The sequence below is a fragment of the Eleutherodactylus coqui genome, chromosome 3, assembly GCF_035609145.1.
Source record: "Eleutherodactylus coqui strain aEleCoq1 chromosome 3, aEleCoq1.hap1, whole genome shotgun sequence".
Lineage (NCBI taxonomy): Eukaryota > Metazoa > Chordata > Amphibia > Anura > Eleutherodactylidae > Eleutherodactylus > Eleutherodactylus coqui.
The window spans coordinates 223,576,109-223,589,066 of NC_089839.1; the positions used below are offsets into that span (position 1 = coordinate 223,576,109).

General features: G+C 44.9%; 1 protein-coding gene across 1 annotated transcript in view; it reads left to right on the top strand.

Moving 5' to 3' along the window:
- The first annotated feature begins 950 nt into the window (after positions 1-950).
- LOC136620271 (uncharacterized) overlaps positions 951-12,958 on the top strand; it is an 87,994-nt gene continuing 75,986 nt past the window's right edge. Inside the window, exons 1-2 of the mRNA XM_066594973.1 lie at positions 951-1,900; positions 2,169-2,290. Coding sequence (XP_066451070.1) covers positions 951-1,900; positions 2,169-2,290 — 1,072 coding nt within the window. The remainder of the gene's footprint in view (positions 1,901-2,168; positions 2,291-12,958) is intronic.

Genomic DNA, 12,958 nt, shown 5'->3' on the forward strand with positions numbered 1-12,958 from the left:
GAGAACACTTTTAACCTGCACATGCTGCCGGGCTTCCCGCCGCGCTTGAGATCCTCCCCGGACCGCCCGCCCTGTCGAAATAAACAGCAGCTTCTCGGAGCCCCAAAACCTACTAAAACGATCTGCAGCCGCTCGGAAGAACCACCGCGGGTGCAGACGAGCAGAGACAACGGAGGTGAGAAAGTTTCACCTACCTTCTGGTTGCTGCAGCCCGCCGACGTACCCGGCGTCCCTGACGACCTCTCTCCTCCGTCGGAAGCAGGTGAGAAGCTGGGCTTGGTGGAGTGTCGGGCGCTGCCCCGAAGAGTGTGAACGGACTGCCTGCTGTATTGGGGGCAGGAGACTGACTTGCCGGTAGTTCCTGCGCCGCCGACCGCTGACGCTCCGGGGATCCCGCTGGGGCTCCCGCGGTGCCGGAAGAAGGTGAGGTGCATACCCCGCGTTCTAGCCCCCACCACCGGCGTCTGACGTGCCGAAGGCTCTTAACGAGCCCACCGATGTGCAGGAGCTGGGAGAAGTGCCTGACTCCTGTGAACAAAGCACGCTACACCGGAGAATTTTAATCAGCACTCCGCTCTGATAGAGGGAGAGGAGAAGCCTGCCGCATCAAGCAAACCCCATCCACTGACAAACACCATCTCGGAGTCCAAACCCAGCTTCCCCAACTTGACAAAGAGCAGAGGAGAAGTCTAATCCGGATGGCAACACGGAGGAGAGGAAAAACGGGGCCCCAGAGGCTTACCTCGTTCTTTACACCCCGACCGGGTGAAGGAGGAGGGGGACGGGGAGACGCTGACAAGCGGGAGCAGCGGACCTCAATCGGGGCGGCGATCGGAGCGGCACCTGGAGGAAGCGTTCCGCAGAGTGGAAAAGGTAAGGGTTCCCCCACCACTATCTCACCAATAAATCCCCAGAAAAAAGCTGTGGAGGAGCGGGCAGCGCAATCTAAGATGGCGCCTGAGACAACTGCACGGAAAAAAATTCCCGAGCCCCAGAAACAAACCCAGCAAGGGCTAGCAGCAGCAAATGCACACAATATAATGTCACCAACAGAGCTAGAACCCCAGAATACCCACAACGCTGAAATAACATCAGCAGTTGAAGAAACAGACGACCCAATACTAAGCATGAGCTGCACAGAGCAAGCAGCGTCAGAAATATTTATACAACAAATGATAGTGGCATTAAGGGGGTCCCTACAAAAGGACTTGGTGTCTGCTACAGCAGCCCTTAACTCCTCAATAACTGACCTGGGCACAAGAGTGGATCATATGGAAAATAAATTTGATGAATTCACCTCTTCTCATAATGATCTGATAGACGCACATTATGGGTTGGAAGAGGAACTTGAAGCCCTTAAAAGCAAAGTAGCAGATATTGAGGATAGGAACCGGCGAAATAACTTAAAAATCCGAGGAATTGCTGAAACAGTCCCACAATCTGAGCTTAAAGGGTATATCCAGAAATTAATAAAACATATCCTACCAAACACCTCAGAGGAAGAAAGAATTATTGATAGAGCGCATAGACTCCCTCGTCCGAAGACAATCCCAGAACACCTGCCCAGAGATGCAATTATAAGAGTGCACTTCTTCCATGTAAAAGAAGCCCTGCTCTACGAAGCAAGGAAGAACGCAACCCTCCCTGCGCCTTATGAACATATAAAGCTGTTCATAGATCTCTCCCAAGCCACCCTGCAAAACAGGAGGAAGTATAGAAACATCACCCAAATATTAAGAGACAACAAAATCCTATATAAATGGGGCTTCCCGACCAAACTAATCATCACAAAGAACGGGAAAACCTATGTAGTGCAAAAACCAGAAGAGGGACTGCAACTACTGAGCAGATGGGACCTCGCACCAGGAAACCCGAACCCACCAGCACGACTAAGCACAGAGTGGGAAAAAGTACCTAAACGCTGAAACAACAACAACGAATCCCTTCTTATAAATCAGGAGCTGGAAAAGCCTTTAAAGACCTGTTTGTAACCGTTTCAAGACCTACAGCCTCTCTTCTAACCAACTCGACGGGAGCTGGATTTCCATTTTGGCTGAACTGTTTCCCCCCACAAGGAGAATCGGCCCCCTCACGTGGGCAGAGAAAGGCCCAGGAGGGGCAGCCGTCGCTCTAATCACCTTGAGTCTGTTTTTCTCCCCCTTGTTTAGGTTAACCTTCCTTTTCCCCCCACGACCCACAACATGGAGGTGCGCTGCAAAACGAAATTGGACTCATTTCCGACGTCTACAATCCGAAAAAGAGAAGAAATCACCTACTCGTCGAAAGCAAGGTAAAAATCCTCTAACATGGACACAAAAATAATGTCCCTCAATGTCAAAGGGCTAAATTCCCCTTACAAGAGAGCCTCTCTGTGGAAAGACGCTGTAGCAGCTCGGGCAGATATTCTCTGCCTACAGGAGACTCATTTTGTAAAAGGAAAACATCCTAAATTCTCGCATCCCAGATATCCGGAAATTTTTATGGCCAACACAGAAAAAAAGAAAGCAGGAGTCCTCATAGCGATTATGGACACAATTGACTTCAAATTACATGAAGCCGTAATAGATGAAAGAGGGAGGTTCATAGTTTTGGTTTGTGATATTGACGGGTGTCTAACGACATTGGTTAATGTGTACGTGCCGAATTCTTCCCAAATAAATTTCTTAAATAAAATAATGCGTAAGATTAAGAAATGTCAAAAGGGTCAGCTTTTACTATGTGGCGACTTTAATATGATCATTGATAAAACACTAGACACTAATAGCAGAGGAAGACTAGGTGCACCCACGCTGCTCCCATGGCTCCTAAAGGAGGAATTATATGATGCATTTAGATGCCTGAACACAACCTCGAGAGAATACTCTTTTTACTCCTCGAGGCATAAGACTTTCACTAGGATTGACCTTTTCCTGGTGGATTTTTTTCTCCTCCCAAGAGTGAGTTCGGCCACGATCGGTACCACAACGTGGTCGGATCACGCGCCGGTGTTCCTAAATTTGAGACTATCGAAACAAGAACACCTACCAAAAATTTGGCGAAACAACAGCTACCTGATGAAAGTTGACCCTTATAATAACCAGATACGTAATGTAATACAAGAATACTTTGAAACAAATGATACCCCGGAGGTGACTCCACATACAGTCTGGATGGCACACAAAACAGTGATAAGGGGGCTGATGATTCAGCAGGGATCCCGCAACAAAAAAGAAAAAGCAAAAAAACTAGATGATCTCACACGAGCAAAGGAATTAGAGCACACAATCCAACAAAACCCAACAGAAGAAAAACACAGAAAATTACTGAAAACAAGGCAGGAAATAAGAGACCATTTAATGCTAGACCACGAAAAACTTCTTAGAACCTACAAAACCACTTATTACACGGACAACAATAAACTTAGCAAATACATGGCCAATAAGGTAAAGCAAAAACGTATAAAAGCCAGAATCCCACACATTAAGGAAGAATCAGGTCAAAAAATCAGCAGTCCCCAGGGAATAGCAGAGGCCTTTTCCAAATTCTACGCTAAACTTTATAATTTGAAAGATGAAAGCGCGACAATCCAACCAGACTCAGAAAATATTAAAAAGTTCCTAAAGGATATTAGCCTCCCGACACTAAAAGAGGAACAGTTGGATAGGCTCAACACTCCAATCTCCACACAAGAAATTCTAAAAACGATAGATACCCTCAAAAGAGAGAAGGCACCCGGACCTGATGGGTACTCCAACGAGTATTATCAGTTGTTTGGGAGGGAGTTGGCCCCGCACCTAGCCAAAACATATAACCTAGCCATGAAGTCGGGGAAACTACCCGCAGAGATGCTCCAGGCGACAATTGTCACGATCCCAAAACCAGATAAAGATCATTCCCACCCGGCTAATTATAGACCAATATCCCTATTAAATAGCGACACAAAAATCTATGCGAAAATTTTGGCCCAAAGAATTATGCAATTCTTGCCACACCTGGTACACAGTGACCAAGTAGGTTTTACTGTGGGTCGTCAGGCATCGGACGGCACAAGAAGAATTATTGATCTCCTGGCGGGGGTGGAGAAAATGCGAACACCTTCTCTGCTCCTAACATTGGATGCGGAGAAGACGTTCGATAGAATACACTGGGGCTACGCGTTCGAAACATTGGAGAAATTTGGCTTCCAAGGGGATATACTGAGAGCTATACAGGCACTATACACATCCCCTTCAGCGAGAGTGTTGACCAACGGGACCTTGTCCAACAGTTTCGCCATCACTAACGGCACACGACAAGGGTGCCCCCTTTCCCCATTATTGTTCATCTTAACAATTGAGCCATTCGCTGAAAAAGTAAGATCGGATCCGGAAATAAGAGGCATCCCCCTCCCCCTACGCCAGCACAAGATCGGCCTCTTCGCCGATGATGTCGCACTGATCATGACGCACCCAATAACCTCTCTTAGAGCCATTACAAAAAACATCCACGACTTTGGCCGAGTCTCATATTACAAAATTAATGCCCATAAATCCCAAATTCTGGGATTAAACATAAATAAAAGCACAAAACAAATAATACAAAGAGAGTTTCCGTACGCGTGGGAATCGGAAGAGGTTCCATATCTAGGGCTTAAACTCGCGACCCCCCTAAGCAAGATACCAACAATAAACCTTGGCCCACTGATCCTCTCTCTCCAAAAAGAATTAGATAACTATGGAAAAGCGGAACCCACATGGTTGGGTAGAATAGTACTCTATAAGATGATGGTTTTACCAAAAATCTTATATATCTTCAGAACAATGATAATGCCCATCCCACAAGGACTCCTCAAGACCTTGCAAAACCAATTGCTATCTTTTATTTGGAATAAAAAGAGACCAAGAATGGCAGCATCCATACTATATACATCCAGGGGAAGAGGAGGGATGGGCGTCCCTAACCTCGCAGCATACCATAGAGCCACAATTACACAACAACTGAGAGCATGGTGCTCCCCAGGGAGCGCAAGCTGGCCAGAAATAGAAAAACAGCTGGGGAGAGGGAAAAACCTCCGCACACTACTATTGGCGGCGGCTATAGATCCTAAAATCAAAACCCCGGAATGCCCTTCTATCAAATCCTCAATAGAAACATGGTTGACTACTCTCAAAATCACAACTCTACATGTTCCGAGGAGACAAGTACCAATACCAATTGAGGCATTGGAAGCACTAATTCCTAACATAACGCTAATAAAATGGAAGCAAAAAGGAATAAAACTAATCTCAGATATCCAAGAAGACGGTAAAATTATGGCCTTCGACAAATTATGCGAAAAAACAAAACTCACTCAAGCAGAAGCATTTCAATACATGAAGATAAAAAGCTACATTACGGGTAATAAAGGCCTTCCACTTACCCTACCCATCAACCTCTACAACCTACTATACGCTCAAAATCTACCACACAATAAATTAAAACAATGGTATGAGCTGCATAATGGAGAAGCCAAAGGAGACCCAAACAAACAGAAGAAAACACATATACTTAACTGGGAAAGAGACCTAAAAACTTCATATGATCTAGAATACTGGGAAAAAACTTGCAACTGGGCATTTAAATGTACCTTGAGCGCCAAGTTACTTGAAGTCCACCAGAAAACAATAACAAGGTGGTACTACTCCCCCTTAAAACTTGCTCAGATGTTCCCAGGTTCCCCGGAAAACTGCTGGAGAGGATGTGAGGAAAGGGGATCCCTAAGACATATACTGTGGGACTGTCCCTGCCTAAGACCACTGTGGAATGAAATTCCCACAATCGTCCATAAAATCTGGGGGATCAGAATTAAAATAAAACCCCAAACAGCGATATTGCTGCTGGAGGTGGAAAAATTTCCGCCCCAGTGCAGGAAATTCATAACACATATGCTGCTCTGTGTAAAATTCTTGATAGTGAAAAACTGGAAATCCACAACAACACCCTCAGCCCAGAACCTCACAAAATTATTAGAGGAACACAATACACTAGAAAAACTGTTTGCAATGAAACAAAATAACATGACCAAATACAAAGCAATCTGGCAACCTTGGACAGAGAGTAGGAAAAGGGACCCATCTCCTTATTTAGCCTGATGGAAATCCGAACAATAAGACATGGAAAAACGATTGATAAGCGTGTAGTAGATAACAAGCGGACTCAAGCACCTCCATATCCCTAGTGTTTCCCCACCTTCCCTATCTACTTACCCCCCACACTAACTCCCCCCCCCCCCCCCCCCCGAAGTTAATATAAGGAAAAATGTATGTGGACAAGTTGATAAAAGTGTCTATAATATAAACCAGGATGCGTATGTACAAATAAACATGTAGACCTATATGTTATATTGTGTTTGTTAAGTTTCACAATAAAAACTATTGGAATTAAAAAGCAGATTATGAAACCAATGATTTGCAATGGTTTCCTTCCCATTAGTGATATTATCACTGATGCAAGGTTGAGAGAACAAAAAATCGCGGCATGCTCTTTCTTTCTGCGATTTTTTTCATTTTTTTTTATCTCCCATGTTTCCATATGGAGCCTTTTTTTAGCGCAACAAAGGCGCGTTGCGATGCGATTTTAACATTAGGAAATCCTATTGACTTTCGTAATAAAAAATTGTGCGATTTTATTGCAGTCGGCATCGATGCCATGCGAGATTATGGTTGGGAATTGAAAACCCAGCCAGAATCCATACACAGACAGCTGTTTCTGGATGTTTGCCCCTTATCAGTGTGCAGTAGGATCCTGGCATTGCGGGTGAGAGGCTTGGCTTCAAGGTGCTCTCCTTAGGCCGCCTGCAGACGGGCGGGTCGGATCCGGCGGCGAGAATTCTCGCCACGGGACCCGACCCCAGCGCCTGCAGGGAGGAGTGCGTACTCACCCGCGCCCGGCGGCCCCGGCTCTTTCGTGTGCCGGCTGCATGCGCAGACCGGAGCCGGCGGCCGGGTGAGTGACGTATCTGTCATACGTATCTGTCATATCTCTGCGAGCCCCGCACAAAAATAGGACATGCCACGGTTTGTTTGCCGCGCGACATTTCGCGCGGCCAAACCGCGGCCGTCTGCATAGGATTGCGTATTGTAATGCACTCCTATGCAGGCTTTGAGCGGCGGAAATCCCGCCGCGGGATTTCCGCCCGTGTGCAGGCGGCCTTAGGGAGTAATAATACCCCTTCCGATCCAATGGAAAAAGAACACATCTGGAACAAATTGGCCATTTGAATCTGTGTGTTTGTTTGCCGTTTGCAAATTGACATGGATTGTGGGCAGAAAAAGTCTGGTGAAATACGCAGATACACGTGCAAAAAGTCCTCATTCATAGCGTAAAAACGTGTACTACGGAACGTGCTATCGCGCGTTCGTCCTTAGGGGTTTTCATACAACCGTGTTTGCGCAGGTATTTGTGCATTCAAAATCTGCACATGCTGAACAGAGAATACAACCTATTGATCGCATCACACGAAAATCTATTCTCTGCACGCAATACGCAGAGAATAGAACCCATTGTTTTCAATAGGTTCCTTCTCACAACGCACTGTATTTTGGTGCACATTTGTGCACCAAAGGTCCCCAAAGGAATCTATGGGGGAGCGCAAACGTGCACATAAGTACGTACGGGTAAGCGCAAAACACTGTGCATACCCGTGAACACCGGCACTTAATTTGGCTAAATAGCCATTTAAATCAGGGCAAGGGTGATTCCCCCGCCCATGTCAATGAGCAATGCCAGTGCAAATGTGCGCAGGAGGAAACATTTTTACGCCTACGCTAGTCTGCAATAAAACGAAGGCTCCATAGGGAAATATGGGCGATAATCAGAGCAAAACGCATGAAGATAGGGCAAGCCGCAATTTTTTTTCACGCAGCATCGCATGAGTAAAAGCATCGCAAATGTGAAGGAAACCATTATAAAGCCTGGGTTTTATTATTCTGCGTTTCCACGCACGATTTTATCGCCTTAATGGCCCGATACACAGGGAATACGCATGTTTAATATGTATTCTCTTCCACGGTCTGTTTTAGTGTGTAATAAGCACCAACATAAGCGTGCTGTGTACTTTTTAAACATGACGAAAAATCATGGGAAAAATACGCAGATGTTAATGTACCTTTTGAAATCAAAGCTTAAGATCTTCGACAGACGAATGTATGCACAAACGTATTCGCTGCAACATATCAAGCCGAAACGCGCAGGGCAGCGCATCGTACTGTCATTTTTGCATTCGGAATGCCAGTTCACATGCGTGCGTGATGCTCCCTTTCCTGGGAATAGAATGGCTATGTAAAGCCTAATAAGGGCCGGCTGCCGCCTTTTCCGTACGCTGTCCACAGGGTCACACTATTCGCCTTGCTTTTTTTAACCTGCCATACACTTCCGTGGCAGATTTCTGTATAACATGCAGAAAGATAGGTGCTATCTTCTCTCGCACGCAGGAATTGCCGCAAGAAATACGCTCATGAGCATAAACCCACTGAAATCGATTGGTTTGCTTTGCCATTTTTTGTGAGTGTGAGTTTAATGCATGCAAAAACGTGCGCATTACTGTGTTTAATCCCTTATACTTACCTCCCTTATACTTACCTCCCCTGTCGTTCCTTCAGTGTGAGCGCTGAAAGCTGCATTGACCGGCGCAGCTAAGTAGTCATCCCATTATAAAATTGCAATGGGTGGAATACTTGGCATCGCGCTCATTACATTGAGCTGTGGTTTCTAATGCTCACACCGGGGGAGCGACAGGGAAGGTAAGTAAAACACTTACATCCCCGGACTCAGGGGGTCACCTACTTTCAGCCCATAAGCCTAATGACATTTACACAGGACAATTATAACTCAAAATTCGTTCAAAAGAAATTGAGCGATAATTGTCCCGTGTAAAAGCGAAAAAAATTGTTTACTATTCGTTGACTTCTCGTTATCGCTGACTTTTAGTCAAGATAATAAAACATCGCTGGATCGCGGGATTTTTGCGTGTAAACGCTCCCTGCTCAGAGCTCCACATAGTAGGTGCAGCACTGAGTGAGAACCCAGCGATCTGGCGGTGAAGTCTGCCTGGCTAAGCGCTCTGCACAAACGCCAACGACCTTAGCGGTGACCTCAGCGCTCGTGCAGTCGTTTAGACCCCTGTCGGTCCGTGTACAAAGGGCCAATAGCTCATAGGGATAAAAGTTGGCGACAGTCTCTTTAAATGTAGATTTATTGTCTTTTGGCGCTCCAGTGTATGTCGAGCTTTGAATATAGTATGTTCTAAAGACAAACAGCGTCTCTCCTGGGAGTGTTTGTCCTTGGAGGTCCCTGTTTGTTTAAAGTCTGTTTATTGTTTGATTGTGTACATGTTACATGTTTGTAGACCTTTGTACAGTTTGGCGCCTTCACCTGAGACCTCAGACACTGCGATACAAGTTTGTGGTTTAGCAACTGTATGCTTCTTTGTAGGAAACTTTCCTGCATATTAAATGAATGGATTAGGACCCTATTATATCCAGCAGGAATCTGAATGCTATCCGCCAGTGCAGTTGCATGCCCCGCTTCTCATTCGTCATTTAGTTTCTGCATGTATAAAACCAAACGACGGACCGGCTTGTTTATTTATGAAGACGGCCTGTTTACTCGGAATGGAGACAGGCGGGGAAGAACGATCCCCACCTCCATTCACTCAATGATACTCCTCCCTGTATGAAAACACAGGAGGGATTAGCGCCACGGCCAATAGGTCGACCTGTGCAAAAGGGCTCTAACAGTACACCATTGTTTCATCATATAAATTTAATAACTATTCTTCCTACGAACTCAGTCACCATTGTCTTCCAAGCCTCTACTTGTCCTCTGGTTATTGGGGACAAAGTATAGGGGGAGTTCAGATTGGACCAAACATCCAGACACCGCTGCTCTCATTGAATTTCTGGGTTATTTGTTTATGCAACTTTAAGAACTGAACATGCTTTAATCCCTTAACGAGCGCCCATACGTCTTATGACGGTGGCCATTAAAGGGCTTTATTCCGCAGCGCTGCATCAGAAGGCCGGCGCGGGTGTTCGGCTGTCAGATGACAGGGCACGTGCTCTATAATACTGGAGAATGAACAGACCTTCGATTCCTGCTATGTAGTCTTTTACACGACCGGTCAGTGTGACAGTGCCGTGTAAAAAGTTGACAGAGAGAGGGTGCTCCCTCAGTCATAATTCAGCATATCATTTATACTGCGCAGTGTACGGCGTTAAAAATAAGAAAACATACCAAAATTGCAGATTTTGTTAGTCTTGTCTCTAAAAAAAATGGAATAAAAAGCAATCAAAATGTCATACGTTCCCAAAAATTGAATAAATGAGCACAAGAGTTTTTCCCGCAAAAAACAAGCCCCAAAGAGCTCCATCAATGGAAAAATGAAAATGCTGTGGTTCTTGGAATGCAGCGACACAAGGGGAATTCTTTTTTTTAAGTGTTTTTTTGTGTACAAAAATAGCAAAACTTTAAAAACTTTATAAACTTGGAATTACCGGCATTGCGCTGACTCAGAGAACAATATTGTCACATTATTCATTTTGCACGCCGCAAAAATGAAATCTGAAAAACAAAATGACAGAATTAATTTTTTCTCCCAATTCCCCTAAGAAAAATTAATAAAAGTTATACAGTACATTACATGTACCAAAAAATCATTCTATTAGAAAATACAACTTGTCCCGCAAAAAACAAGACCTCATATGGCTGTGTTGATGGAAAAATTAAAAAGTTATGGCTCCAGGAATACAATCATAAAAAAACTGAAAAATTAGTTGGTCATGAAGGAGGCTTCATCACCAAGGGGTTAGGCAATCCATTGATGTACTATTTCACTTTATCTGCTTTATTTGTTTACTCTTTTATTTCTTTTAGTTTTACATTTATTTTTCCTCTTATATTTAGTAAAATGAAGATTATTTTTCTTGATTATTGCGTTTGGATCCACTGAAACACAAGAATAGCCATATAAACAGTTGTCACAGTAACTTTTGTCATTTTCTTGTACTGTAAGATGGCGGACATGTTTCTCCAGGCAGTAGCACAATTTCCAGAAAGCGATAGGTGCGACTGCAGACGGGCGGTCTCCAGGGCTGTATAAAAGAGAAAGGTTAGGTGTGCGTTGTGGTGTCGCAGCAAAAGAGGAGAGAAGTGGATAGGGAAACGTGTCGATCTGAGAAAGTTAAAGTGGGCCAGCGCAGAGTGTGCCAAGCGATTGGGCCAATATCTAGCTGTGGAGCCAATATCTAGCTGGGAGTAGAGACACGCACAGAAGTCTCATGGTAAGAATCAGAATGGGTCCAACTGAGAGCTCTGTCCATATGTACTACAATATGCCTTAGGGCTTATTCACAGGAGCGTATATCGGCCGCCGTTTTCTCTCTCCTCCCGTCCGGCTGTTTGCAATGGGAGAGGGCAGGATGGGGGCAGAGCTAAGTTTTTGCCCCTTCCCTTGTCCGCAGCCAGCAATGGGAGGGGTGAACGGGGCTTAGATTTTAATGGGTTCGTTCACATGAGCATATTTTTGCGCATGATGTACAATCACGTGAAAAAATATGCAGCATGACCTTGTTGGGGCGTATTACACACTGCAGTAAGCCATGGAAGTAAATGGGCGCGCGCAAATGCACAGTGAGTATGCTGGAAACCTGCTTATTTGCACACCATTATAATGAGCCTGTCTATGTTTTTCTTTGCATGCGCAAATATGCAGTGTATTTGTGCAGTTAAAAACATGCCACAGCAGGCGAAAAACGCGGATGTAAGTGAACTTTGGTCATGCAAATATATGTGGCCTTTGCATGACTGAAATGCGCTTATGTCCATGGGAATGAGCCCCAATAGTGACCCCTACAGTAGCCCCAGTAGTAATAGTGACCCCCACAGTGGCCCCAGTAGTAATAGTGACCCTCACAGTGGCCTCAGTAGTAATAGTGACCCTCACAGTGGCCTCAGTAGTAATAGTGACCCCCACAGTGGCCTCAGTAGTAATAGTGACCCCCATAGTGGCCACAGTAGTGTGTCCCCTATATTGGCCCAAGTAGTAATAGTGACCACCATAATAGTCCCAGGAATGCTGCCCAGCCAAAGGCCAACAGCAACTCTCCCATTGGATCAGGAACAGGTAATCTGGCATCTTGAGGCACAGGTTTTATTGCAGAAGGTATATCTGGATACAGAATTTTATCTTTCTGTTTACTGAAGAAACCTTTGGTATTTGTCATGCAGAAGTAACAGTCAGTATGGTGGTCTCTTTGCTCTCGGCATTCTATTGGAATAGTGAATGGCATTCTACTCTTGCCTTTCAACCACTGTGTGAGATGAGGCTTACATTGCACAGAAATGATGTGCAGTGCCACTTCTTAACTTGGTCACCAAGCTTTATTCTGAAATACTTGTGATAGGCCACTTTACCAAGGATGTTTTTTTCCTCCGCTGTGTCTTTGTTGTAAACTGTCCGCAGACATAGCAGAAATTGTCTGAGATGTTCAGACAACAGCGCCGCTCAGTTAGTCCCAGTCTAACCAATGGCCTGTAAAAACTTACTGCTGGATGATCCGCAGCGTTTCCTCCACGTGGAAACATACCCTATATGCTACATAAAAATACCCTTAGGGCTAATGCCCATGGACGGATTTCTGCCGCATTCCCCATATTTTTGTGTCCCTGGGGATTGAAGCCCAGCAAGCCAGGACGTAAAAACACTATGTGGTGGTCACTAAGGAGTTAATGGCGAGCCTACTGGATTAATTGTAGAGACAGATTTCCAAAAAATATAGTACAACAGCAATTGGATTACATTATTCCCCATAACTGGAAGACCTTACGTGGCAGAAAAAAAACGGCTATCATATTTGAATTCAGCGCACTAAAGTTACTTTGAGCCACCTATCTGCCTATCGGTTACAAAAATTGTGTTGCACAGTGTTATTATCACATTAGTATAATGAACCATGTAAGGACA